This window comes from Tiliqua scincoides, chromosome 3, assembly GCF_035046505.1.
Source record: "Tiliqua scincoides isolate rTilSci1 chromosome 3, rTilSci1.hap2, whole genome shotgun sequence".
Classification (NCBI taxonomy): Eukaryota; Metazoa; Chordata; class Lepidosauria; order Squamata; family Scincidae; genus Tiliqua; species Tiliqua scincoides.
In genome coordinates, this window is record NC_089823.1 from 72,305,954 (window position 1) to 72,332,383 (window position 26,430).

At 42.0% G+C, this 26,430-nt stretch overlaps 1 protein-coding gene across 4 annotated transcripts in view; it reads left to right on the plus strand.

Annotated features, from left to right (window-relative positions):
- DMD (dystrophin) overlaps positions 1-26,430 on the plus strand; it is a 1,248,719-nt gene that overhangs the window by 1,073,134 nt on the left and 149,155 nt on the right. For all 4 annotated transcript variants that reach the window (XM_066619666.1, XM_066619670.1, XM_066619667.1 and 1 more), the window contains one exon: positions 15,771-15,831. In XM_066619666.1, the coding sequence (XP_066475763.1) occupies positions 15,771-15,831 (61 nt within the window). The remainder of the gene's footprint in view (positions 1-15,770; positions 15,832-26,430) is intronic.

The window sequence follows — 26,430 nt, forward strand, 5'->3', positions numbered from 1 at the left end:
GAACAAAAGTCACAGTAGAAAAGCTACTACACAAATGGCAACTTTAAAAAATCATTCTACTCAGCAATTGGTAAAAAAAAAAAAAAAAAGATAGTTATCACTAGTACAGCCTTTATGAGGGATTTTTGAAGTCCTTTGAAAGTTTTTTGAAGTCCTTTGAAACTTTGCCTGAAACAGCTTCAAAGCAGCAAAGCATAGATTGAAATGGAGCTGTTTGAAAGCCACATCTTTGGCCTATTGTGCTGTGATTATAGGAAAGTAAATCACAAAACTATATTTAAAGGATTGTGTCAGTAGAATAGAGCATAGATGGAGGATAATGGTCTCCTGCTGCTTGTTTGATGCATGACAGGGAGAAACCAACCAACATATGATGAGATTTTATTCTCAGAGTAAAAGACATTGTGTGCTTATGTTGTGTTGAAATTGCTTTACAGCTGCTACACCAAATCATTAATGAAGTAGGTGTAGTCATTGGCCATGCCAAGAGTTGGGTATGCATTACAATACGGTATTATTGAACTGCTGCATTGTAATTGGCATCAAGAACAAACTTGTATTTCATTGTTTTTTTAAAAAAAGGAATGAATCTGTTATTTAAAAGTACAGATTTTTACAGCCAGACTTCCCACCTACTGTGTTTTGTCACACACACACACACACACACACAGAGAGAGAGAGAGAGAGAGAGAGAGAGAGAGAGAGGTGAGTGCTCTGGGAACTTTATATATATATATATAAGCTCTCACATAAGACCAGAACCAGGGGACATCCACTAAAATTGAGTGTTGGGTGGGTTAGGTCAGACAAAAGAAAATATTTCTTTACTCAGCGTGTGGTCGGTCTGTGGAACTCCTTGCCGCAGGATGTGGTGCTGGCATCTAGCCTAGACGCCTTTAAAAGGGGATTGGACAAGTTTCTGGAGGAAAAATCCATTATGGGGTACAAGTCATGATGTGTATGCGCAACCTCCTGATTTTAGAAATGGATTATGTCAGAATGCCAGATGCAAGGGAGGGCACCAGGATGAGGTCTCTTGTTATCTGGTGTGCTCCCTGGGGCATTTGGTGGGCCGCTGTGAGATACAGGAAGCTGGACTAGATGGGCCTATGACCTGATCCAGTGGGACTGTTCTTATGTTCTTATGTAAGAGTGATTATCATACTGAAGTAGAATGATTTGATGTTATAATCCACTGTATCCAACAGAGGCTCAAGACAAGTAGAACATACACATTTGTTATTGGCTAGGTTCTGTTTTCATCATGACTGCTTGTCAATATCCATGGGAAGAGGTCATTTTCCTTGCTTGTTCTGACATATGTAGTGCTCCTGATTGAACCAATCCTTACCTACATCTGTATTTGCCTTATCTGTATCCTACTCTTCTTTCAGGGATCTTGGTTTGACATTACTTGGCTAATAGTGATTTTTCAAGGTGTGTTTTGTACTTGAGTTGGGCATATGGACCTGAATTTTCCTTGACCTAATCCAACATTATAAGTACTGCAACCCACAGTTGAGCTAGGATCTAGAATAGCAAATTTCATCCTTTTTCATTTCATGGCACACTGACAAGGTGTTAAAATTGCCACACTGACAAGACACATCATTAGTTGTTGGTTTTTTTTACAGTTGACAAGGCACAGCGCACTGCCAGCAGGGGCTCACATCCCCCAATAGCCCTACTAATAAATGACCTTCCCTCAAGCTCCCGCAGCACGTCTGCGGATCATTCATGGCACACCAGTGTGCCACTGCACAATGGTTGAAAATTGCTGATCTAGAATTATATAACGGTCAATTTTCATGTCGAGAATTTCATGTGATGGAGAAAACAAAAGCAGTGGATAATATTAAATTACAATCAGTTCTTGGTCTATATTTGCTTACTCCATGACGGCATTGGAAGTTGGTTCTGTATATTTTTTTAAAACTATTTCAAATTGGTCATGTCTTAGAATTTATTTTAGCATGCCATCAGCGGGCCTTGGATTGCAAAGATTAACAACTGAAGGTGGTTATCACCACTTATGTCCTGCTGCCAAAATTTATGGAGGATTCTGGTTGGCAACTGCTAAATAGATGGACAGTGTGTGCAGTACAGAGAAACTTAAATGTTTATTGCATGTTGAAACATGTCCTGTTTCCTGTTCATCTGAACTTTAAAAAATTAAGAGTTAGACAAATAGACCTACTTTTGAATCATTAGCTGTGATTGGATCATAAATGCACATCATTTTCCTGGCAGGCCAAAGCATAATTTCCAGCTTTTGAAGACAAGAAGGTAAATTTATTTATCAAATGCAGTAAGCATAAATACGTTCATCTCTAATGTACAAAAATATGTTTGTGGGTAGTAACGAGCAGAGATTCCTACCCTATTAGGCAAAACCCAAGTCAAAGAATTACACACCCAACCTAGGGTATTTGACCCAGTGCAGGCCTCTCAAAGTCATGAGTAGACTTAGCCACCTCCTTGAGTTTCCCCCCAATGGAAGCCAGGTCTGCTGGCTGCTTGAAGCAAAGGGTGGATCTGGCATCCATCTGAAGATCTCTGGGAGAAGCCAGGTCTACCAGTTGCTCACTGGTGCATCTGACATTCTGTGCACATTTGACACCCAGGGCAGACTGCCCGCCCTGGCCTTGGTACACTACTGAGGCATATATGAGTCTTATTTTGGGATAACCTGGAAAATAATATTCTTTGGTTGCATACGAACTGAACTTTAAAACATCAGGTACCCTTGTTTTTCTTCTGCACCATGAGCTATGGTTTTTCCTGTACTTGCTATGTTAAAAGATAGTTGTGCCTTCCAGTGATTTGAATGCTGATTCAGTTGTCAATTTTGTTGTTCCCTCCCCACCATGCTTTAGGCAGCCTGTCCATCTTTTAAAAGAAAAAGTTTTAAAGTGCTTCATATATATTTAGACTAGAATTTTGTGTGCACTTACGCAGAAGTAAGTTCTATAGAACCAGTGAGACTTATTCCTGAATAGACATGCATAAGTTTGCACTGTTCATTCACATGTTCTTTTGTGTATGTTTTAGTTATGCATGAAAAATCGCTTTTAGTTTTAAAACTGCTCTAGAAAAGGGAAGGGGGGTGAGTGTGTCTGTCACATGCACTAGCCTATCAGCACTGGGCACAGGTGGCTTCTGTTGCAAATCCACAAAAAAAATTTGGGTTCAGTCCAGGAGAGAAAATTGTTTTAACAGAATGTGGCAAAGGCTTCCATATATCTTTACTCAATCAAATAATGTTAAACATTTTATAGAGCCTTTAACAAGGAAATTCAGTTTACACAGAAATTTAGGGAGAGTGTGGAAACCATCTGTAGTAGAATGTAGTCCCTTGTGTTGGCTAGGTAGAAAGGATCACTGCATAGAAGAAACAAAGACCATCTAAAATAATGCCAAAGATCAGCCTGGCACAGTAAAGAAGGCAAATGCAGATATCTTTCCCAGATGCCAGGCATTTGAGTGTGACCTAAAAGAGTTGACAGAAAGACATCTCTTGCTGCTGTGATCAAGAACACCCATATTCCTAAAAAAAGGAAGGTCATAACAGAGCATAAGTCTGACATTGAGGTCACAGGAAGACCCTGAGAAAGGAAGATCTGTGATAAAAAGGACCACAGAGAATCTAAGAGAATATATTTGTATGGACAAAGGCCTGAGGAAAAGCATAAAAGCAGGGTTATATGACCCTTTATATGGTCTTTGGAACAAATGCCACTTTGAAGTTGCCAGTACCAAATGGGGAGTGAGAGAGAGAAAATGGGGGGGGGGAGAGAGAGGGAGTCCTGCTTAGGCAGCGTAGAGAAACAGCAGTCAGGGGGAAGGTTGCCAGCATTTTATAAGATTATGTCATTTATACTGGGCTTCTCAAAATCACCTCAATTATTTTACAGTGTTAAGTGTTGAACTAGTGCATTGACACTAGTTCCAAGCGGTTGGATTGGAACTTGCATTGACCAAGCGGCCTCTGAGCGGCCCGCTTGGAGGCAGGCTGTGCAACATGGCCTTTCCCAGTTTGAAGAGACACTTGGCCAACAGTCTGAGGCTAAGAGGCAAAGAAGGAAGGCCCATAGCCAGGGAGACAGACCACAGACAGACTGCACTTGCTCCCAGTGTGGAAGGGATTGTCACTCCCGAATCGGCCTTTTCAGCCACACTAGACGCTGTTCCAGAACCACCTTTCAGAGCGCGATACCATAGTCTTTCGAGACTGAAGGTTGCCAACAAGTGCATTGACAGGAACAGTCCAAATTGTTGGACTGGTAACAATAGGAATTGTTACCTATTTTTATATAACAAATGATGAAGTGATTGAAGGTAATACAATACTAATATCTAGACACTCAGTTAAAAGGTACTCGGCCAGCTTTTCTCACACCTAGTTTCATGTTTAATCTGGACCCTCTACCTCTATGCATGCATAGAGCACCATCTTGATCCACTTTTCGTACTGGTGGAGTGACTATAATGCATACTGTTAGACAGACATTGAAATCCATAATAGAAAAAACCACACATGGAATAATGTGTTAATGGAATACAACAGAATAAATAGCATACTCTCAATATCTTGATGTCACCAGCAGGCAGAACTTAAGAGCAAGTTGACGATTAGTGAATTTGTGAAAAACGAGCAAGTGAAAGAACATGGGAACAAATGATGTAATAACAGTTTTTAAATTGTTTTTTCTCATGTGCAAATTTGTGACAGTGTCTTGTACCAAGAATGTGATTAATTGTCTCTTCCTGTTACCATTCCTGTCAGCTCTTAAAAATAAATTTATTACAGCACTTTGAGGGAAAATATGTGAGAAGTAGGAAAGATGCCTTGCTCTTTTGATGCTTCTCATAGGGTTAAATCTGTTGCTAAAGTTGTAATTAACTTGGGATAGTTGAAAACTGAAAATATGACAACACTAAAGTGAAAAACCGAGCTTTAATTTACAGCTCAGTTGCACTATGCTTCATTTTGGGAGACAAACATTTTCAGCATGAGAAAACCAAAGCGGGTTTGAGGAGCTAGAAACTCTCTCCCAGAGTTCCCTGAAACTCCCTTTTCTGCACTGGTTCACTGCTGTTTGCTGTCGCAGTCAGCTGCTGTTTTAGTGCTTTATTTGTCTGTTTCAAATAGGCATTTTTTCTATGATTGGTGTTGCCGTTCTGTAGCCAAATTGATTATCTTGGTGGGGAGGCAGTGCTTGAGGAATCTGTAGAGCAACTGTTCTGGTGGAAAGCCCAAGTTGGCTGAACTAAATGATACTCTGATTATGTGATTGGAGCTGTTGGTAACTTTTCCTTCCATTGCAAATAGCAGCTGCAGTCTACTTGATCTGGACTGGGAACATGAAAGGAGCAAAGAGTTAAAGCCATCTCTGCTACTGTCCCAGTCTGTGACAAGGACTCATGTAGATGTTATTGAAAACAACAGCAGCAACAACAACACTCAAGCCTCAACCACACAATCATCTAGTTTGGCCCTAAGGCAGCTGTTATATAAGGCTAGCAGGGCCTCTATTAGTGCCACACATGCACCAGATTTGGGTGAGGTGGCAAGCCATAGTAGACCTTCCAGCCGTTATCAGGGTGGTCCCAGAACAGCAAAGATCAGGCCACTTGGGCCTTGCTGCTAGATTCCCCAGTTGGAGACAGTTCCTGTTCAAAGAGGAACGGAAACAACTGGAAACAAAAACTAGAGTAGCAGTTCAAAGCTACAAACTCACTCTGACATATCATAATGCCAAACATCAGGAAGAGACACACTACACCAGTCAGGGGTGCAGTGACGTGAGCACTTCAACCCTGTTTCCATCCCTTGAAAAATCAGTAAAGGGGCATGTTTCATGGAGTGAGAAAATGTTCATGAAATATATACCCTTCCTTCCCAGATTTCTGTGAAGTAGCATTTGTTTGTTAAAATATATGAAATCAGAATTCCTGACAACCTTTGTGTCCTAGCATATAATTCCTGAGTTTTTAAGAAAGATCTTTCTGGTTTTGGGTTTTAAATTTTTCATAGGAAAGCTTTTTATTTCAGCATTTCATTTGTGTTTGGCAGCAATGCTGAGTTAAAAGATGTTAAAAATACATATTTTATCAGCACGCTTAGAGATTTGTCCCAATTCAAGACATTCTGTGTGTAAACAAATTACTCTTTGGTGCTCATGTGATTGTTCAAGTGCAGCAACTGCTGCTTGCTTGTGGCTGAGGGGTGTTTGCACTGGATTCTGAAAGTTGCAATCTTTAAACATTTCCAGATTAAAGCATAATAGGAATTGGTGGAGAACTAGGTGCCATGTTGTTTTACTATGCGTTATTATGGCCCAGTCCTATCCCCTATTTAAGCTGCCAGAACCTGTGTTTTGGTGGTGTATTGTGCCTTCTGGCTGTCACAAGTGCAACACGCCAGAGAATGCAGCCTAACTACCACCAGAAGCAGGAAGTGACTGTGTCTGCATGGTGATGAACCAGGGACACATGCAGACTGTCCAGGGTGTCTCTCAATTCAGCATCTTCCTTGCATTGGAGGGAAAGATCTTCCTAGAGTTAACTCTTTCCTAGCAGGACATCATTATGGCTTTCATTTTGGCTTGACTGGCATCTTGTAAAGTCCAACTTATATCTTGCAAGTCCAGCACATCTTGCTGTCTCAGACCAGTTGAACAGCTCTCTTTTTATCCTTTTTTTGGGGGGGAACCTTGCTCCCTAAGCTCTGATAGGCTGACTTGAAATTAATAAGACATTCACTGCTCCCAAAAAAAGGGAACTGGACCTCTGACTAGCTGTGTGATAGGTTTCAGTCAAGTCTGTTGTTTTCAGGTGCCACCAGGCATTCATGGGACTCCAGTGTACTTTTGAAAGAGAAAGGCTATTGTGATACTGTGATACAGCATCTAGAACAGAGGTGTCAAACTTGTTTCATACCGAGGGCCAAATAGCATTCATGATGCCTGCTGAGGGCCGGAAGTGATGTCATTAGGCAGGAAGAATGTCATTAAAAAGGTCAAAATCAAAAATAATCACTTTTTCTCACTTAGGAACTCATTAGCTGCAAAAGACAGAAGATAAAACACACAAATCTTGATCATATTTCAAGTTATTGGAGAGCCCAATTTTCAAGTGGGCTGCCCTTTCAGCAGTAACTCCTCAGCACTGTTCAGCAGCTGAGAGCCTGAGGGCCGGATTAAAAGCTTCCGCGGGCCACATCCGGCCCCCGGGCCTTATGTTTGATCCCTGATCTAGAACATGGGCGTCAAACATAAGGCCCGGGGGCCGGATGCAGCCCCTGGAAGCTTTTCATCTAGCCCTCAGGCTCTCAGCTGCTGAGGTGTTGACAGTGTTACAGCTGAAATGGCAGCCCACATGAAAATTGGGCTTTCCCAAATCTTGAAATATGATCAAGATTTGCATACTTTCTCTTCTGTCATTTGCAGTTAATGAGTTTCTATATGAGAACAGGGTCTGATTTCTGACCATTAGCTGCTTAATGATGTCACTTTCTGCTTAATGACATCACTTCTAGCCCTCAGCTGGAGCCCTGAATGCTAACTGGCCCTCTGTATGAAATGAGTTTGACACCCCTGATCTAGAACCCTGATCAGCGTAGTGAGTGTGATAGGCTGATTTCTAAGTTAGTCTAGTTTACACAGAGAGCTATCTTTTATAGGGGAGGGGGAAAAGTTTTCTCTAAAGTGGGGTTCTTGCTCATGACACTCTCAGTTCAGTTCCAAAATTCAGTGCAGAGGACAAAACTTATGCTTTTCAGTTTTGAAAAAAAAAAGATATTGGAAGATCCCATGACAGAGTTCCCACATCTTGTCTAGTTTGGTACGTATCAAAGAGGGGTTAGAGCAACCTAATAGTGAAATTCTTGACTAACGCTTCCCCAACACTGGGTGTGCTGCTGATTGTGTCTTTGATGTTTAAGAGAACAAAGATGCCAACAACAGCAATTTGGACAATTTCGTAAAATCCCATAAATTAAATCCTATATTGTGAGTTAAATCCCATACACATTCTGTACCCCTATCTGCTTGTAATATCAACAGTAAAGCAAGGTTCAAATGACATATATGTATTTTGTTACAGAATTAGTAAAAATTTGTTTTATTGTATTTTGTATTTCAGTAAAATATTGTAGGTATACTGAGATACATCTGTATTTTGCATATGATATGATATGCTATTTAGTTAAGGTTTTTGTACGCATTTGGTTGTGTCATTGTCCTAAAATTCCTTTTATGGATGCACTAAATATGCAGGAATCCATTTGTGACTGACTTTTGGATGTAATCAGTAGAGCTGATCCTGGTACAGCAGCTGCAGGAAGCCAGAACATTGTTATGTGCCTGTTATTTGTTGGATGCCTTTGTTTTGATTGCAATGGATGAAGTAGGTGGCAACGTATAGGATCCTGGCCTCCATTGGTTTTATTGTGGCATCAAAGGGTAGCAAATTGGTGTTGAGATAATTGTGTGGGCAATCTTAGTAGTTCCATGATTCCCTAAATAAGTCCCAAAATGTAGTTCATGGACCAATCTATCCTGGACTGCCTTGCAGGATGCAGCACTACTGACAGCCTCTGCTGCATTGGGCAGGCCAGCTGGGGACAAGGTCAGACAGGAGAGGTAAGTAATGAAAACATTTACTTACTTCCTTGGCTACTCCAAGGGCCTATTCAGATTACGCCAGCTCTTTTGCTGTTGTAGATCTGTTAGGGTGAAGGGGGAGTGTCAGGCCTGTGATGGGGATTCTGGATCCCACAAACGCCAAGATCCGCCCCCTCCTACCCTGATCTGCTGCCGGCCTAGCCCAATCCTCACACCCAATCAGTCACCACCACCATAACATGTTGACAGCCAATCTGCAGAGTGACACTGATGGTGTGCAGTTTCCCAGTCTTTGCACCAGTGGCAGTGCTCCACGGTCCATCAGGGCAGGCGGTCTGGTCTAGAGGGTAGAGCCTCTGTTAGCCCGAAAATAACATCAGAAGGTCGCCAGTTCAAGGACACCGGCAGCTCCCTGAACGGCTGAGAATGGCGAGACCTCTTGGTGTGAGCAGGAAGCGTCTTGGCTGCCCTCCATGTGAGAGAGGGAGCTGCTTGCCAGCCTGCGTGGGAGAACTGGAAGCCAGAAGTGAGACCAAACCAGGAAGATCCATTCTGAAATGTTGTTGGTTCTTGAAAGACAGAACCTCTATGTTTGTAAAAATCCCCTTGAGGGATTTAGATATGCCTGCCTACGTAAACCGCCTTGAATAAAGTCAGAGGAGTAATTCGATTACCAGAAAGGTGGTATATAAATACCGAGTTATTATTATCAGAGCTGGACACAATGGCAGACTGCACAGAATGTTGATGGACTTTGGGAATTGCTATCTCTGGGGATTGTAGATGGGATTGGGCCCTTAGTGTATAAAAGAGGCAGCATTCTTGTTCTAAATCTAAAGAATCAAAGGTTGTTTTTAAATTGCAAAAAGCGATACAAGGAAGAAGTGATAAGGAACACTAGTTCAGTATGAAAGTCAGTGAAAGTATAGAATAGAAACTGTTGCTCCTTAATTCGGAAAAATGTATGATAAATGGTAATTACTAATTGTGTGAAAAACGTTCAGAGCAACAGTAAGCAACTGAACAGCCTACCTTGTGCTCTGGCTTTCTGATCCACTAACTTTTTCAAACCAGATGGCTGTGTCTGTTATATGGCTGCTCTGTGGAACTGTGACATACAAGGAAACACGCCCTAAATTGATTTTCCACTTTATGGCTGATTTTGCAGCATGCAACTCACTGTTCATAATGATACTGAAATACATTGTCTACTCAGTGGATGTATGTGATTACTGGTAAGAAACGTGATTCTAGTGAGAGTTCAACAATCTTGCAAACCTCAGATGCTTCTGTTCTTTTGGACTGACTACAGAGAAAAGAGTACATGCTTTGAAAGCTTTATGGGAGATCTGTCATTATTTGAAGTTTAGAGAGTTAAACAGATAACATTTTATTCTGAGTGTATATACTGTATGTACAAGAGATGCTATGTTGTCTGGCAGTATCTAAGTAGATAATAAACTAATTACATTTTACTTAAAGGACTACTGCATTGGCCAGTCATTAGGCTTGTATTTGACACAGTTCCTGTTGTAGCAGCCTCCCCATCAATTCGCATGCTCTTTCCAGCATTGCTGGTAACTGACAGGTTCCTCCTCTCTAACCTGGAAAGTCCCACCCTGAGGCTAGATGAGGTATAAAAGAACTAAGCAAAGAGAAACATAGAGAGCATAACAAGACATAGACAGGAGTCAGAGCAGTGCATGGTCTCTGAATTGGAATGTGCACTCAGTGTTTGTGAGGAAGAGTGGTACTACCTGGCTGCACATACAGCAGTGTCCTATAGGGGGTGAGAACATGGTGGCTTAGAGCATTATCTTTCCCTTTCCTATGGTGGGCGGGCTGCAGTGGAACTGTGCAAGAAATGACTAGCGCCCCATCTGGGCACAGGGTAGACATTTCCTTTTGTCCTTTGCAATCATCTGGATGTTTTCTTTTCAGTTCCCATGAGATACAGATATAATCCACGGATTTTTCACCCTGGTTTTATCTCAATGCGATGAGAAGGGTCCTTTAAATTAAAGGGGAAAAGTCCTTTAACAATAGCCTCATTAATGCAAGAGAGGGCAACTGGCTGACAATCCATCAATCTTTCTCTCTCCAGGCACTTAGAACAACTTCACTCCAAGGCAACTGACCCCTTCCTTTCCCCTGAGCACATGAAAGAAAGATAATCACTTTGCGTTCTTTCCCAGCACTGCACTCTGGGTGAAGGGAGGGGTCACTGAGGAGCAAAGTCTTTCTAAGCGCCTAGAGAGAGACTGATTGATGGATTGTCTTCCTAATGACACTGTCTTACATCACAAAGGTAAGCAAGGCTGTTTTTAAATCGCCCAGAAAAGCGACATTGTTTTTTAAATGAATTTGCTTTAATGCAAATACAAATCATGCAAATGATTTTTGCTATCCAAGTGAGTTCTGGAAACAGAACCCTTTCGAACACTGAGATTCAACTTGTATATCATAATGAGAGCAGTCAGCTAGGTTCTCTCAGGTTTTTCAGTAGTGGCAGACATTCATTTTTTACTGTGTATCCCTTTTGGAGATACCATTTTGTGTCTCAAATGTCAGTTCAGAAGGAGAAATGGCTCTTGTGCTATGATGGCATTTTGAAATAAACTTCACTTTCCACTATTTATCTACATGGAAAATCTGAAAAGCAATGTCAGTCTCACATGTATGTGACCTTGTGGTTTCAGGCACTCTAGGTTTTATCAAATCTGTGGCTTAGTTCTTGAAGCTCTCTCCTCACTGACTTTATCATAAATAAAAATCACAAGTATGTAGAAAAAAATGTTGCCAATCTGTAAATATGACTGAGACGAAGAATAACAGTACAACTCAATTGATGAACAGGCAGAGGTCAGTTGTATACTGGGTGACAATGGGCGCAATCCTAACCCGCGCTGGAGCAGGCAAGCCAGGAGGCAAGCTGTGGGAGCCACGGCAGAGGCTTCTGCCTCTGTCTGTGGGTTGATGCATCTGAATGCAGCTCCCACCTAAGGAGGCGCAAACGTGCTTTACGGCACGTTTGCGACCCTCCAGGTCCACCTATACCAGCATAACTGCCGGTTAGAATTGTGCCCAAAGTCAATCAAAGGCCTTGAAACATCGCATGTTTGTATAATTATGCATAGTTGTCTTAACAACATTTTAAATCTCTTTTAAAATGACCACTTTATGAATATTCCATGGTCTTTACAATAGTAAATGTGCCTCCTCTTATATTTAGCCTATATCAGGGGTGTCCAAACTTTTTGGCAGGAGGGCCACATCATCTCTCTGACACTGTGACAGGGGCCGGGAAATAAAAGAATTAATTTACATTTCAAATTTGAATAAATTTACATACATGAATATATTCGAGATGGAACTTATATGAATGAATGAAGGTCTTGCAATAGCTCAGGGCCTATAAAAGACCTTGCACAAAGCAAGGCTGGCCTTTCCTTCACTGCTGCTGCACCATCACAGATGTGAAACAGCAAGCAGTGGAGGGAGCACACAGGTCACATGGGAGGTAGAACAGTTGCCCTCATGCTGAGAGCAGTTGCGTCGGGCCAGCACAGGCTCCAGCAAGTCCCCAGAGGGCCAGAAGCTCATTGGAGACTGGAGGCTCCCTGCAGGCCGGTTTGGGAGTCCCCGAGGGCCAGAAGTAGCCCTCGGGCCAGGGTTTGGGCACCCCTGCTGTATATGTACACATAAGCCTTGGTACAAGGCTGAGTGGACCCAACAGGGTGTGTTTAGGCTGTATAGGAGGCACAGGATATCAGTGGTGCTATTGCCACCAGTATCCGGTGCCTGGTCTCCTCCAACACACCTCCTGGCAGACTTAATCCTCACCCTGATCCTCTCCACACCACTCCAATCCTTTCCCTCCCCACCCACAGCCCACCCCCCATGCCAGTTCACCTTCTCTGGTGGCGGCTAGATGCTCCAGTAGTTCGTGCCCATGGTGACCATCCTTCTGAGCTGGCAGCCCCAATGCATGAGTTGTAGCTGCAGCCTCAGCATTCTGCTAATGGAACACACGTTCCATCAGCAGAAGGCACCCGTAGGATTGGGCTGTTAATTAGTTTGTGCTGAAGCTTCTAATATATCTTTCGTACAAGTCACAGAGCAGAATAAATTAAATCATAGAAAGATGTTATTTAAAAACTCACCTATACTTCTTGTTAACTCACAGCTACATCCACAAATTGGTTTACAGTTACACTATCCATGTGTTAATTGCAACGATAATCCCTATGTTTATGGAACTGCAACTGTCAGCCATCAGATAGTAAAAAACCACAGATGACTACCTCTTGTCCCTTCGGGCACCATGCTGTATTGGAAATCACACTACAATATGATAAATTGCAGTGGACTATTTTAACACCTGAAGTTACATAATTTATGAAAAAGGTATAAATATAAGAACTTACTGTAAAATGTTTACATCCTGACCCAATCATTTGTGGAAGGCACAGCAGTATCCAGCCTTCATTTGCAGCTTCTTTCTCCACCGCGTATATGTTTGCCATCCCAATCCTGAACTTCCTGGTGCACGGGGCTGCAGCAGCGTTGAAAATGGCTGCCGTTGCATCCATCATGCTCCAGGCAGCTGCCGCCTCCTCCTTGGGAGAAGGGGACTTTCGTACCCACCCCCTGGGTAAACCAAGTAGCCCCACAATGGGGCTACTTGATTCTATGATGACCCAAAGGTCGGCTTATAATGAAGAGTCTCCGTGTGGGACGACCAGCCCAGCACGGAAGCTCTACATCCAGTGGAGCAAAGCTCTACCAGGCCCACCTCCCTCCTACCCCGCTCCCTCCTCCCAGCATGCCTCCTCCCACCCTCTCCCCACCCTCCCTCCACCTCCCCAGCCACATCTCCTCCCAGCCTCCCCCACCTACCTCTCCGCTGCCTGGCAGTCCGCGCCACCGCCAAGCAGCAGATTTCCGGTGCTCCACCGGCGATAGCCTAGTGCCGGCCAGCCCTGGGCTAGCATCAGTGGAGCACCAGCACTAAGGCCCGCAAACGTGCCTTATGTGAGCCGGCACACACTGAACAGGATTGGGCTCTTAGACCTCAGTGGAAGAGTCAGCTTTGCGCATGCATCTGGAAATGAAATTCTCAAGTACAGAAGTTTCATACATCACAGTGTATCTAAATAGCATATTATTTAATCCAAAATCAAAATTAATTTTAAAGGACAAACTACTCTAAATAGATTTCTTGCTAAACTTTGAGAAACAGAGCGATGTCTTCTATTCAATATGTAAAGGATTAATCATGGAGCATTTTCTATTGTTTTGTTCAGCTTTTGTAATTTAAAAGAATAATATTTTGCTGTATTAGTGAACCATTGACTTTCTTAAAGAGATGCCCCTTTTCCAACCAATATTTCAGGTAACTTCTGGTTGGTTTGATGATATATTCTTCTTCACCATGCGGAATCAGAACAGCAAAACACTTTTGAATTTTCTTCTGCAAATACACATTTTCCTATCTTGAGCAGAAGATATACACAGGGGGGAGCTCTCTGGTCATATTAAAAACCATTTTCCAGTCTCCTTTGATTGGCTACTAAAAATGATTTTACTGGGAATTAAAGATACATGTCTATTACCTAGACTAGCTTTGTAATGGGTGGTAAACCTCTGCTGGTATCCAAAGATAAGAAACAGCTGTTCTCAGCATTTGGGTTTGTGCCAGAAATGGAATGATTGGTTCTTGGAGCACAGTTGTAATAGGTACCTCATATTTTGTCAACTCAAATTTATGCAGGACTGGCATCCTCCTGCAGAGCAAACAGTGCACGATGGGCAGCCTCAGCACAATCTATTGAAGTAACGGTAAATCCAATTATGCAGAACGTCACAAATTGTTATTTCCAAAGCATTTAGTTCCAGCAAAGATGACTGCTTGCCTTCATTAAAAAATGTATCAAGAATACTTTGGTGTGTAAGTTTCTGGGATAATATGTTCCAGCTTCGAATGCTGTTCTCCAGATTAATTCAGAAATAGAAAAGCATGTTTTATCTCTGTAGTTCAAGTGCTCCATTCCCTGCATTAAACTAAACAGAAAAATAAAGGTTCACAACTCAGTGAAACATTAAACATTGCTTGAAATATAAAAATTCCATCACAGAAAAATAAATACAAAGGGCTAATTCAGATGGTAGAACAACTCATCATCAATTGGAGCATAAACACAAGCTTAAGTTGCTCTGATCATATGCCCTCTCTCCTGCCTGCCATTTCCTTCTCTACTCTTCAGAAGTTACAGAATGAAATAGAAATACTAAAAAGAATGTGTTGTTTTTTGTGTTGTAGTGATTCTGCTGCAGTAGTGCTCACCGAAGAACGGCATGACTTTGTAAAATAAGACTCTCTAGGAAGTCTTAAATTTGAACCAGGTCACTATTTTACTTTGCAATACAGAAAGGTAGCATCATCTTATGTTCAAAACCAGAAATTTAAATGGTGGCCAATATCCCAAGAGCCATGTGCTGAAAAGGGTTTTAGACTTATTTGTACCATCAATTCCCATTATTTGAAATTACGTTCAACTCATGGTGCCTGGTCTTTTAAAAAAAAGTTCTTACAAGATTTCACTAGACTTTCTGCAGTGATTGGCACTTAAAGCATTTGCAGTCTGTGGTAAGAATACTAGCAGTTCATGCACTTTAATTTTTTTTTAATGTCATCACACTAATATCTTTATATAAAACAATCATGAAAAAATAAGAAATATGGTGAAGTGGTAAGTTTTTCCATCTTTGGAGATAAAGTAGGGTGTAGAAGCAGTATCTAGTGACTGGAGAAGCCCTAAAAGGATGCGTCAGAAAGGCAGGCAGTATGTTTCTTCAGTTTCTTATCTTTTCTTTAAGTTTAGTAGTTGAAGAGGTTTTTGCATTTATCTTTGCAGCCGAATGAGTTCAATTTCAGTCAGATTAGAGCAGAAATTTCTGAGCAGCAGGTTAATCCTTCCTGCCTTCATGGGCAACTGAGCAAACAGACCTGTATCAGTGTGGCCAAGTGTAAAACTGTAATTCCAGAGATTAATGTTGTCTTTCCTGTTTGCTTTGAACTTGACCTCCATGTCTCTTTTATTTGATTTTATGTTCTGTTTTTGTTTTGTTTTTTGTTAACAGCTTCTGTCCAGGGTCCCTGGGAGAGGGCAGTATCGCCAAACAAAGTGCCCTACTACATCAAGTGAGTATTAACTGTTATGATTAACTACTTGGCACTATCAGCTAATTATTTTAGCTTGCATTGTGACAATTCCTTTCTTTTGGATCATACTGGTTCATAATGAGTATTTCAAATCTGCCCCTTTTCCACTGGCAGCATGACAGAGTGAGACTTTGCACATAACGGCAAGAAATGTGAGGCTTCCTTGGTGCTCAGAGTCAGGAATCACCTCCTTACCAACATAATCCAATTCCATTCTAGTCTTTGGGAGTCCTGCTATTAATGTACATTGTTCTTTTGTTTGACTTTGTCTGTCCGTTCAGCTACTGTTTCTGGTCTACATTTGGTAGACTATTTTGTTACTTCATAGTAAGAAAGAAAATTAATATTAAAAGATATTGCATCTGCAATCCCACACAACCAGAATTTGGAAAGGATTTCAAAGTGGCTTGGAGGAAGCACATCAGAAAGTGGGTAATAAACAGATTCAGAAAGGAACAGATTCAGTCCCCTTCCAAAAATGCTGCATGCATCCAACATAACAAAGGGTGGGTTTTCGTGACATGATAGCTGTGGCAGCCATGATCAATATACACAAGGCCGCCTCTGTTTATCTTCCCCTCCAGAAACTGAAAGGCTTGCACAAAAATGATAGTTGAGTAGACTATAAGAGTGCTCGCTTCAGTGTGATATACATTATGTTGTACAGGTGGTTGGATGGCTAATTCATGCATAAAAAGTGCACCCAGAGAAATCTGAGCTTCATTTAGGAGAAATGGGAATATTTAATGTGACATACATTTAATTTTTATTGTCTGTCCAATTCCCACTTATACGTAAGCTTTTTAATTTCTAGAGAAAGAGAGGCAGGCAGATTATGCCTTTGTTTATTGCAGTGGAGATTCAATACAAACATGGCCTCTCTGTGGTTTACAGTCTATCCCCAACATGGGTAAAAAGAGCCTGATAATACTACAAAAAGCCTATCCAGTTTATTTCTGCATTAGATTTCATGGACTAGGGTCCACCTCATCAAAGGAATGAAGTGGTATCCACTGAGGAATGGCTTGCTCTGTCACTGATCTCCCCTATATACAAATAGATCTGTCCACTATTTGTATATAAGGGAGATCAGTGACAGAGCAAGCCATTCTGCAACTCAGCATCATTAAATCAGATCTATCACACCTGACCTACTGCCTCTGCTATGCTTTGAAAAAAGCCCCTTATGTCCTTCACTTCCTCCATCATGTGGTTCTTCTCCTAAACCAGAAAGTGCAGGACTTCCTGGTTTATTTAAAGTAAGTGTGCGAAGAAGGTACTTCCATCAGGAAATTGATCATTTTGGCTCATGTGCACTGTGAGTTGGAGGGAGGCAGCACTGGCAGACTTGGGGTGAAAGGCACCCCAAATCTAATGCTTTTTCCACCCCATCCTGATGCAAGCAGTATCATTCATGGCTGGGCACAGCCATGATGGGGATAAGAAAGTGAGAGTCAAAGACCTATGTGATGGAAGGGGCATAGTCTATTATTATTATTAAGCAAACCTAAAATGTAAGAGATTCAATTCTGTAGCACTTTGACTCACCTTTCATCATTTTTTCCTCTTCCATCCCTTTCCCCCAGGTAAAGCAAGTAGCCCCGCAATGGAGCTACTTGATTCTGTGACGATCCAAGGGTCAGCGCAAAATTTAGAGCCTCCATGTCGGCAAACAGCTCGACACGGAGGATCATGATCCCTCCCGCCATGCCTCCTCCCCCAGCATGCCTCCTCCGTGCCATCTCCCTGCCCTCCCTCTGCCTCCTTCACCCTGGAATGCTTCCTCCCCGACTCCCCCCAAGCCCCCACCTACCTCTCCATTACCCAGCGATCCCTGCAACCACCAAGCGGTAAATGTCCCGTGCTCCATAGGTATTAGCTCATTGCCTACCAGCGCTGGGCTAGCACCTTTGCTAGGGTCTGCAAACGTGCCTTATGGCACGTTTGCAACAATGCACGCAGGTGGTAAGTCAGCGCGCACTCTAGGATTGGGCCCTTAGTCTTCAAGGCAGGACTAACCATGTAGTGTGTTGATGGGGATGGCAGGGCATTGGGCAGTGTCCTTGTTCACACCATCCCTAGTTTAAGGTGCTACAAAACTAACCCAACAACACAAAACAACCCTTCTGGAATACATTATTCACCTTCCTTTTGTAGACTGCATCTCATCATGTACTGGAAAGCAACATATTGTCAGATTAATCATGTACAAATAGGTATCCTTATATTTTAAGTTCAGTTTCTGAGTCATTCTTGCCATTTGTAGCAGCTTTTTCACATTCATCTTATAATGGCTCCACATATTTTTCTACTTTGCAACCTCAAAACCGTTTGCTGTTGCTCAAAAATACAAAAAAAATGTACGTTTATTGCCTTTACATCACTCCTGTTGTTGCTCTGATTTAACAATAGGAAGTACAGTATTTCTTTATTATCAGTTTTTGAATACTCATAGTATTGACTCTAAACCTCTTGTCTGTTCAGGAAACCAAATGTGATCTCTGGCTGTTTTCTGAATTCAAACATGATTTTATTTTCCACAGCCTTGTAAATTATTTATGCTGAACTCAAGAGTGCACTTTGATTGATGTATTCTTGCATATTTAATTGTTTCTGTGCTTTTTTCTCATTTCCTTCTTGATGTTTAGATTTTTTTCAACTCATTCCCTCATTTTCAGTGACAGGTCACTTTATGAGTTCATAAATCAGAGAACAGTTGCTTCAAAAGCCTCAGCAATGTCTTCTTGAGCATCTCACTACTAGGCAATCGAAGACACTTGATTTTGACAGTTTGCAGCAACATTTTTATGTAGCTGATGAATTGGCAGTAACTGACAGTTATTTCTGTATTGTGGTTAAACTATTGCTGTTTGCAGTGGGGAGGGGGGTAATTAAGAATTGTACATCAAGAGCTGGGATTAGGCAGAGCTCAGCTTTATTAATGGAACAGTGCATAACATACTCTCCAGACCCATGTGAAGGGACTAGTTTAGTTCCAGTGCCAGGTTGTCCCTGGAGCAAAGTCCTGCACTGGTTTCCCTGTAGTGTCCCCTCCCCAGATGATCCATTTGGCACTACTACTGCCACTAGTGCTGACACGCCATTGGTACTGAGGCCCAGTCAGATAGACTTTCTCATGGGTGTGGACCAAGTATTGGTCCAAGCCCATACTCTGCCCCATGGTTGATTATAGTCTTTCCTGTTGTGATCACTTGGGAGACTGGCATGGACAACCACCTAGCACAATTTAATTTGACCTATAGCTGCACTAATGTCCTTGCAGCAAGAGTTTGATCCCTTACTAGGGTAGTTGCAATCCCTGTAGATTGTTCTTTACATTCACTAACTGTGGCACTCTCCCGGGTAGTGTTGGGAGGACCATGTTCCCCTCTGAGAAATCTGGTGCCACCATGAGATCATTTCAAAATGATGCATACAGTCATGCCCTGACTGTTCCTGTGGAAGTTCTCCACTGCTGCCAGAAACATAGGATAAATGGTCATGTTTCAACCCCTACACCCAACTGGGGCTCTGTCTGCTACCCGACAGCCCTCTCATAGTTAGATGGAGAGCATCTTGACCCACTTCCATGCTTCACTTTTTTCTCCCTCTCTCATTCACACATCCCCATACAGTCTCACACACACACACTTAGGCCTTCTCTGGGTAGTGTGCAAGGCTGAGTAAGGTGTCAGAGATGGGAGGTCATTTACCTGTGGGATACAGCACAAAGCAGGTTGTTTTAATCAAAACAGAGAAAAGAATTATTGTGGGTTAAAATGGAACAAGAAAAAAATGATAATCAAATTATATACTTGTGATCAAGAAACAACATTCTAAAATAATGTAAAAACAGAGTCTAAGACTTAAAGTCTGGCATCCACTCACAATAGCAGCATCCTCCAGGTACCAGAGGTAAAGACCTTCCTTAACTCTTTCTTAGCTAATCTTCATCTTGGCTTGGTTGGCAAAGCCCAGCACACATCTTGCTTTCTCTCTGTACTCAACTGGGCAGCTCCCTTTTTTGGGGGATCCTAGCCCATCCCCCAAACTCTGACATGTTGGTTTTAAGTTGACATTCAAATTTTACCAAGTCAAGTGAACAACGCTGGACCAGTGTTCAGGTGTGAGTTAGTTTTGCTTAAGGTTGTTGTTCTCTGGTAATACCAGATAGACATGGAACTCTGAAGGCTACGTGAGATATGTAACCTAGAACTCTGATCAGAATGGAGAATGTGACAGGCTGCTTCCTGTGTAAAGCCTCAGTGCATGTAGAGAACAGTCTTTTAGGGAAAAATAAGTTTTCTCAAGAGATGGGTGCCTGGTCACGACACTACCATAGACAGCAGATCATTCAAGGACCACTGTGTCTTCTGGATGTCCTCCTATTTTCCAGCTCAGTTGAATAGTTCACTTGAGCACCTTTTCATACTGCCTCTATTGTTGGGTGTTGTATACTGCACTGCAGCCAATCTTTGTTCCCCCTAGGCATCTCAGCTTCTCTTGTGCTGCATGCCTACCCCGACTGACTGTTGTTCTAGGTGGGAACAGGGCCTGCACAGGTCACATTCCTACATCTTGACCAAAGTCTGAAAGTAGCAAAACTCTAGTCCTTTAAGTCAATTCAAGGCCCAAATATAGAGTCTTTTTTTCCAGCAGCTCCCTCCCCATTCCCTATAAGCTTAGCTGTGGAGAACATGGCAGTCCTTTTTCTTGCTTTGATTTGCCTTATTCCTGCTGGTTTCTTAATTTATTGATTTGACTCTGAAAAATATAAGTGCCAACCACCTGTTAAATCAACTTCTTCCACTCTTGACCATTTCTTAATATCCTGGCTCACAGCCAACCATATAAAAATTGTAATGTAATGGTCTTTTACTGGCTGTTGCATTTTACAAGGATCGTGAAACTAGTCCCATACAGATGAGTCAAACCGATCCAACAGCTAAAATTTCCTTTGCTTGTTTCCCCAGTGATTAAAAATAAAAAATAACCATTGTGCATTCTGCACTGTAAACATTACCTTTTATTACAAAGTTCATACATTGCTTACCTGGTAAATAGTTTGCTACATAAGTTACTATCAAGAGAAAACAAACAATACAGAATATGTGTTTTACTAAACAAACCAAGAAACAAAATCTACATTTATTTTTATTCTATCATATATTTTTTTTCTTTTTAGGTAACTGCCCTTCTTAGTCTTGATGTCATTTTAAAGAGTTTGTATGAAATCCTCAAGTACTCCATAGATCATATCTTATCTCTACTGCATAATTTACGAATAATCCCTTTTTTTCCCTGAGGCTGATATACTATAGAGGCTTGCATCAATTCAGAGGCCTGAGGAAAGAAGCATATAAGAAGAGCAGAGTTCTGCCACTCTTTATTTTAGTCAGGGTTTAATTTGTGCAGCTGTTTTCAGTGCCTAGGCTCACCTCCTTGGAATAAATGAAGTAAGAATATCTGCAAGTGCAGTTGAGCTAGTGTAGAGTGCATTTCCTGTATCACTGGACCAAACTAGACATGCACTTCAGATGTGTGTGTTTGACTTGAGGCTTTTCTTTTCTCTTTAACACCACTGCTTGGGAGTGGTGGTGCTTGAAATGGTGTGCAAGCACAGCAAGGGGTAAGGATCCTTTAGCACTCCCCTTCAGATTCTGATCCAGATTGTGCACTCCCACTCTTCCAAAAGTCAGTGGATCCTTAAAAAAAAAAATTAAAATAGTGCAGGAGGGAATGCATGAGTGGGAGGAGAACTGTGGCATGGAAAGTGTTAAGGACTCCTATCCCCTACTTTGGTTTTGCCCCATTTTAGGTAACCCCCCCCCCCCCCAACATTATTGCAGGTATTGTAAGAAAGGCAGACAGAGTGACTGACCAATCTCAGGCCAAACTCTGGTTTGACGCTGGATGTTTACAAAGTGTCCCACATACCAGGGATTAGGAGCAAAGGTTTTCATATCAGAGGATCATGTTTATACAGTAGATAGAATTGGCAACTCTTCTTAGAAATTAAGCTTTTCCCTTAAGATTGCTGTTTGGTACCACACATGCATACTTTTCTGTTTCATTTAAGAATCTCTAAAATCAGGTGTTTTCAACTTTTTAAATCTAAGTCTACAGATTCATTTGTAGAATTGAGGCCTGTATGTAAGAATAAGGGAGACAGCCCTGGCCTTTGCATGCAAAGTCAACATGCAACGGTTTGGAGAGAGGCATATCCAGCACCCTGTCACCAGTTGGTTCTGGGGCTACTGGGAAAGTGTTATTTATTTAGTAGGAAGTTGGTGGGCTGTTGAAAGAGATACAGCAGGCTATCTGTAAATTACTTGGATAAGAGATAACCCATGCAGGAGCTATGCTGTACCAACTTGTATGAAAGAGTGATTTTGTCTTAATAGTATTAATGAGGGTGCAATCCTATCCAATTTTCCAGCACTGACCCAGCTGCAACGAAGCCCCAAGTTATGGTAACAAACATGCCCTTACCTTGAGGAGGCCCCATTGACTGCCTCTCCACTGCAGGATGCAGTGCATGCCATATTGGCACAGCCATGTCAGTGCTGGAAAGTTGGTTAGGATTGTGTCCTGAATGTATCTACTTGCTTTCCAATGGAGTTGAAGATTTTAATATATTTTGTCTGGAGATGGTGGTGCCAAAATGTTTGTCCTCATATTTGTTATTCATGTTTTTAAATGAGAGGTGAATTGAAATACTGAATACTTCAAATTAGAACTGTGTCATGCACATATGCTAAGTTAATGAGTTGCATATAGAAAGTTTGGAAAGAGGGTTCCATTACACACATGCATAATAATTTCAAAGTCTGCACCAAACAGAGTACAGTACTATATACAGATTCTTTTCTGCTAAGGTACAAAATGGCAGGAGAGCAACTTACAAAGTATAAACCTGGCTGCTTTAGGATAGACCACTGACTCATTGGGCCTGATGTTCTTTGCTCTGGTAGATCTTCAATGCTTTAGGTGGAAATATTTTCCACTGGAAATGATCCTGAACCCTGTTGCCAACTCTTCTCTCTCTCTCTCTCTCTCTCTCTCTCTCTCTCTCTCTCTCTCATTCACACGCACACGCGCGCACACACACACACACACACACACACACACACAATAACTCAAATTGTGGAATTAGCAGTAGACAAGTTGTGGGATCATTGACATGGATAGTGACACAAACAACCTCAACATTAGGCTACCAGTAGCCACAAGACTGAGCTTTTCAAAGAAGATGGAGTTTATTAAGAAAGACAGAGAACAAGGAAAAGGCACATTAACTTTCAATTACATTGCCTAGGAGATCAGTTACAGATATTGGATTGAGGAATGAGGTGCATGTCACTCTCTTTCCCCTAGAAGTGCTGCATGACAGTTGAGCAGAGAAGCATTACTCTTGTTGCTGCTTCTTCCCAGGAACTTAGACTCCAGGTCATAAGCTGGTGAGGATGGCACTTGCTATAGAGAAGACAAGCAACCCAGTTCTATCATTGGGATGCACTGCCAGGACTCATGTTCCAGCAGCAGAGTCCAACTACAGCATCACAAAAAAGGTGCTCTATAGCATGCTACTGGGCCACTGCCAGAAACAGTTAGCAGTGCCAGTCACGCAGCAGTGGCCAGTTAGTCAGTGGCAGAAGTGGGCCATGGGCCATGTGGGGATGGGGATGTTCCATGGGAGGAACCAGAAGCAGGGAAGGGGAGGTGGGGATCCAGTGGCAATGGTGCGTGCTGATCTTATCCCCTCTTTTTGAAACCTCCCCACCTTTTTTCCCTCCTTGGACGTACACCACCGAAGTAGGTGGCGTACATCCAAGGAGACCCATAGGCGACCCCAGGGCTTATGTGAACGTAAGTAACAAACGTTACACCCCCATCATAGAATGCAGTGCACCTTTTTAGCACAGCTGCATCAGCGCTGGTGACAGGGAATAGGATTGGGGCGAAATACTGAATTTGAGTGTGCTTGCTTAGCTGCTTGCAACACACACACCAAGCTGTAAAGAAAGAGAAGCAACAGCTTCTATCTTTCACTCTCCTATACCCAAGGAATAATCAGGTGCTCAACTATTTATTTTACAGTATTTTTTGCTCCATAAGACGCACTTTTTCTCCCCAAAAAAGTTGGGAGGGAAGTGTGTGCGTCTTATGGAGCGAATACTGCAAAGCTGCAGCCTTCTCAGGGCAGCAGAGTCTCCTTGGCAGGTGCTTCTGCCCCTGACCAGGGTCCTGCCTGTGCTCAATGGTAATGCAAATGCAAATGCAATGGTAATGCAAATGCAAATTGAAATGCAAATGCAGGCGCTCAGTGGTAATGCAAATGTTCATTGCTTAGTGACAATGCACTTGCAGAAAAATACTACAGTACCTCATTCTACCAGTGCATGGATGATAAAGCAGAAAAGGCTAGCATATAAAATTCCTTTTAAACTAGAGGTAGTAAAATATGCTAAGGAGCATGGAAACAGAGCAGCGGAGAGACATATTTTATTACACTATTTGGTTCAGAATATTTTTTTCCCTGTTTTCCTCCTCTAAAAACTAGGTGCGTCTTATGGTCAGGTGCGTCTTATAGAGCGATATTTTTTATTTTATTAAATTTTCCAAATTCATAACCTCTCATTAAAGCTTCAAGGTGGTTTGCCTAAAAAATACTAATAAAACAATAATCAAGAGATGAACAATAATCAGTCATAGAAACTACAACAGCAGATAAAACGAAAAAACAACAGTTGGCAAAAAACATCAGTTTTAATTACACTCGCAGTACAATCCTATGATTGTGCTAGGAAGCGGTCAGCCTCTTGGGAGTCAGCCCCATTGATCTGAGTGGGATTTATTTATGGGTTTGTATACGTGTCCATTTGTTGCTCTGGGGCTTTGGGGGAGTACTATTCTTTCTTGCGTTGGGTGCCCATATGGTGAGATACACCCAAAGGAGGATGTGTTATATATACTTGTTGCACCTTACTAGTCATATACTTGGCTGTAAGCCTATAATTCTAATTCTAATAATAATAATAATAATAATAAAACTTTATTTCTATCCCGCCCTTCTCCCCAAAGGGACCCAGTCCTTGACCAGTCCTGCCCTTCTTTTCCATTTTGTTACAGTCCCTGGACATCTCACACCAGGGATGGTGTCAGGAGTTGATTAGATTGGGCTGTGGTTTGAGCATCCAAGCCTATCAGAGGGCCATGCAGACCTGAACCACTGGTAGTACTTAGTGCATGATCAGAGGGTGTCAAAGGCGGCCCAGTATAGGGATTTTCCCTAGCCAGGTGCCAACGCTGCCTACCCTAATGAATTTTTAATCATACTTTTTATTGTATTCATAGTTCCTGCAGAAAAACAAAAAAAAAAGCTGGAACTCTTTGAATTGCAGATCAAGTTCTAGGTGTGCACTAGCTAAATATTGAGAAAAGATCAGACTGAGTCAGTGGTTGGGTAAGCAGAAACTTGTTAACCTGGATTTTTGTGCGCAAGTGGAAAAGTATACATTTAGTGAAGAAAAGACAAATTCCTTACCTGGGAAGTCTTGTTCTCTGTGGAGGAGGGTGCATTCCTTAGTATGGGTTTGCCCTTGTGTGGCTAGGCAGAGTCTAATCAAGTCACATGACCTCCTCCACTCAGAGGGCTCTCATTTCCCAGATGGTATGTCGAGGTTAAGAACCAATCCACAGTAACTCCTGATAGGAAAATAAATCTCCAGGCACAGTCAGAAGTAGAAACTAGGAAGAGCCTTGAGTCAGGTTAAATAGTGCATAGAATAAGAGAGTCGGGAATAGAGGGGAAAGTACCCTACTATCTCCTGTCCAGTTGCTAATCAGCAGGAATGAGATTTTAACATGGCAAAATACCTCTTTGCATTTATACAAGAATTGACTCAAGAAGTTGAGTCTAATTAATGTATATGGACATTTTTCTGTTTAACACCCTGGTTTTATTATTTATGTCAATAAAGGTTTTTGACTTTACTTTCTCCTGGCCCCCCAAAATCCCAAAGAGAGAGAATGTCCCCAATTTTAGGAGGTGGGTGGAATGCACCCTTCCTCCACAGAGAACAAGACTTCTCAGGTAAGGAATTCATCTTTTCTCCAGTGGAGGAAGGGTGCATTCCTTAGTATGGGATGTTCAAGAGCAGTACCCCCCTCTGGGTGGGAGATAGGGATGTTTTCTTAGGGATTAAGGACCTTTTCGAGAACGCTTCTCCCAAAGGAGGCATCTGAAGAAGCAGCAGTATCAATTTCATAAAGTTTGGTGAAGATGTGGAGAGAAGTCCACGTTGCTGCGTTGCAACACACCCTTTGAGAGTTTATGTTGACCCTCTGGAGACCTCCAATGGTCTATTGTTATGCATTCCACTAACAATTAACTATTGTTAATGCACTTTGTTATGCATTCCACTATCCAGTTTGCTAAAATGGAGATTTTCTTTCCTGTGGAGCTTCCCTGAAAGTCAATGAACAGAGCTTCAGACTTATGAAGCAGCTTGGTATGTTAGATATAACAATGAAGTGCTCCTCTCACATCCAACCTGTGCCAGATTTTCTCTCATG